Source organism: Lepidothrix coronata, unplaced genomic scaffold (assembly GCF_001604755.1).
Source record: "Lepidothrix coronata isolate B3197 unplaced genomic scaffold, Lepidothrix_coronata-1.0 Scaffold68, whole genome shotgun sequence".
Taxonomy (NCBI): Eukaryota; Metazoa; Chordata; class Aves; order Passeriformes; family Pipridae; genus Lepidothrix; species Lepidothrix coronata.
Window position 1 is genome coordinate 1902838 of NW_016690248.1, and position 1377 is coordinate 1904214.

The following is a 1377-nucleotide window of genomic DNA, read 5'->3' on the forward strand; positions in this document are numbered from 1 at the left end:
AAGTTTCTGTTATCCTGAGGCCTTTCACAGCTCTTTCTGTTCCTGCTCATTGTTTTATTTCTTACTGAATTTTACCATCCACTGTGTCTGCTTCCCATGTACTTGCATTTTTTCCTTTCCTCATAGGTACTATGCACTTTCAGAGTTAATGTTTAAAGCCAAAAACCTATCTGTGCATAAAGTTTCTCAAAAGAAATTATGCTAGTAACATTGTAGGTGAGGTAATTGTGGTCCAAGGGTAAACACTTTCTGAAACGTGGATGTTGTGACCAAGATTTGAACACAGGAGCGTGTAGTTCTGCCACTTTGTTGTTCTCTTCTGTTCTTTTTTTAACCATGCCTGTTGGTTATGTCTTGTTTTGCGAGCTCTTTGGTAAAGGTAATGTGTGCTGTGATACAAGCTTGGGAAGAGTAGTTCAGATTTGACTGGAATCTCTTGATACCATAATAATAAAAAGTATTTTTCACTCTGTTGTTCTAAATGCAGCAAGGCAAGAAAATGACAGAGATTGCTTCCAAGGAAAATTCAGAGCAAATTATTTATTGCTGAGTAACATACTTGTATCAGGTATAGTTTATAGTGGGGAAAAAAACCTGGCAGTGCCTTGAAAGAACGTTGACTGCTAATGTTTGAACTACTGTAAGAGATGATTTAATGCTTTGGAAACAAGTCTCTCCCCCTCTTTTTCTTTTTTTTTTTAGTTGGTTAATTTATTGCCCTATGTTCTCTTTGTCTTGCTTAGTTAGGACAGGATGATTAGATGTTGGCTGTGTTTGACCAGTGGAGGATTTTCTAATCTCGGGATATGGAGCCTTCCTCAAGGATAAAACTGACCTGTTGGTAAATTATGTTTTATCCTTGTGCCTGTGTGGTGGAGATAGAGGAGGGATATGGTCATATGGCTTTTTATGGGGCTTTTGGGTTGTTGCCAGTTGGTATAGATTGAGCAGTCAGTGCATATGTGACTGTAGTCTGTGCTTTAGCTGCAGCTGAGATAGGAAAAAAATGGTTGTGGATGGATCAAATACTCTTGCACTGAGTGGAGAAAGATGAGCGATGTGGGTTTGTAAATCTGGTCTCTCATTTTGCTGTGCATGGTTCTGCTGCTGCAGTTACATGAGGCCCTCACTGATTTCAGAGGGGTTTTGTTCAAGTAAGGACTTAAGAGGGGAGCCTTGAGTTGCTGCTTCCTGAAAGCAGCTTTTGTATCGGTTCATTACCTGCTGGGTGACTCGTGACCTTGCTTCAGTTTATATTAAAATTGTAATGTTGGTGATGTGTATGTTTGTCCTTTAGTGGCTGAATTTATGTGAAATACAGCTCCCCCAGACACAAGCGGCCTTAGAAAAGGGACACATTCCTCTAACAAGTTCTGT

General features: G+C 39.8%; 1 protein-coding gene across 1 annotated transcript in view; it reads left to right on the forward strand.

Moving 5' to 3' along the window:
* The first annotated feature begins 336 nt into the window (after positions 1 to 336).
* Positions 337 to 1377, forward strand: part of MGAT4A (mannosyl (alpha-1,3-)-glycoprotein beta-1,4-N-acetylglucosaminyltransferase, isozyme A) — a 73949-nt gene continuing 72908 nt past the window's right edge. The window contains exon 1 of the mRNA XM_017818354.1: positions 337 to 379. Coding sequence (XP_017673843.1) covers positions 337 to 379 — 43 coding nt within the window. The remainder of the gene's footprint in view (positions 380 to 1377) is intronic.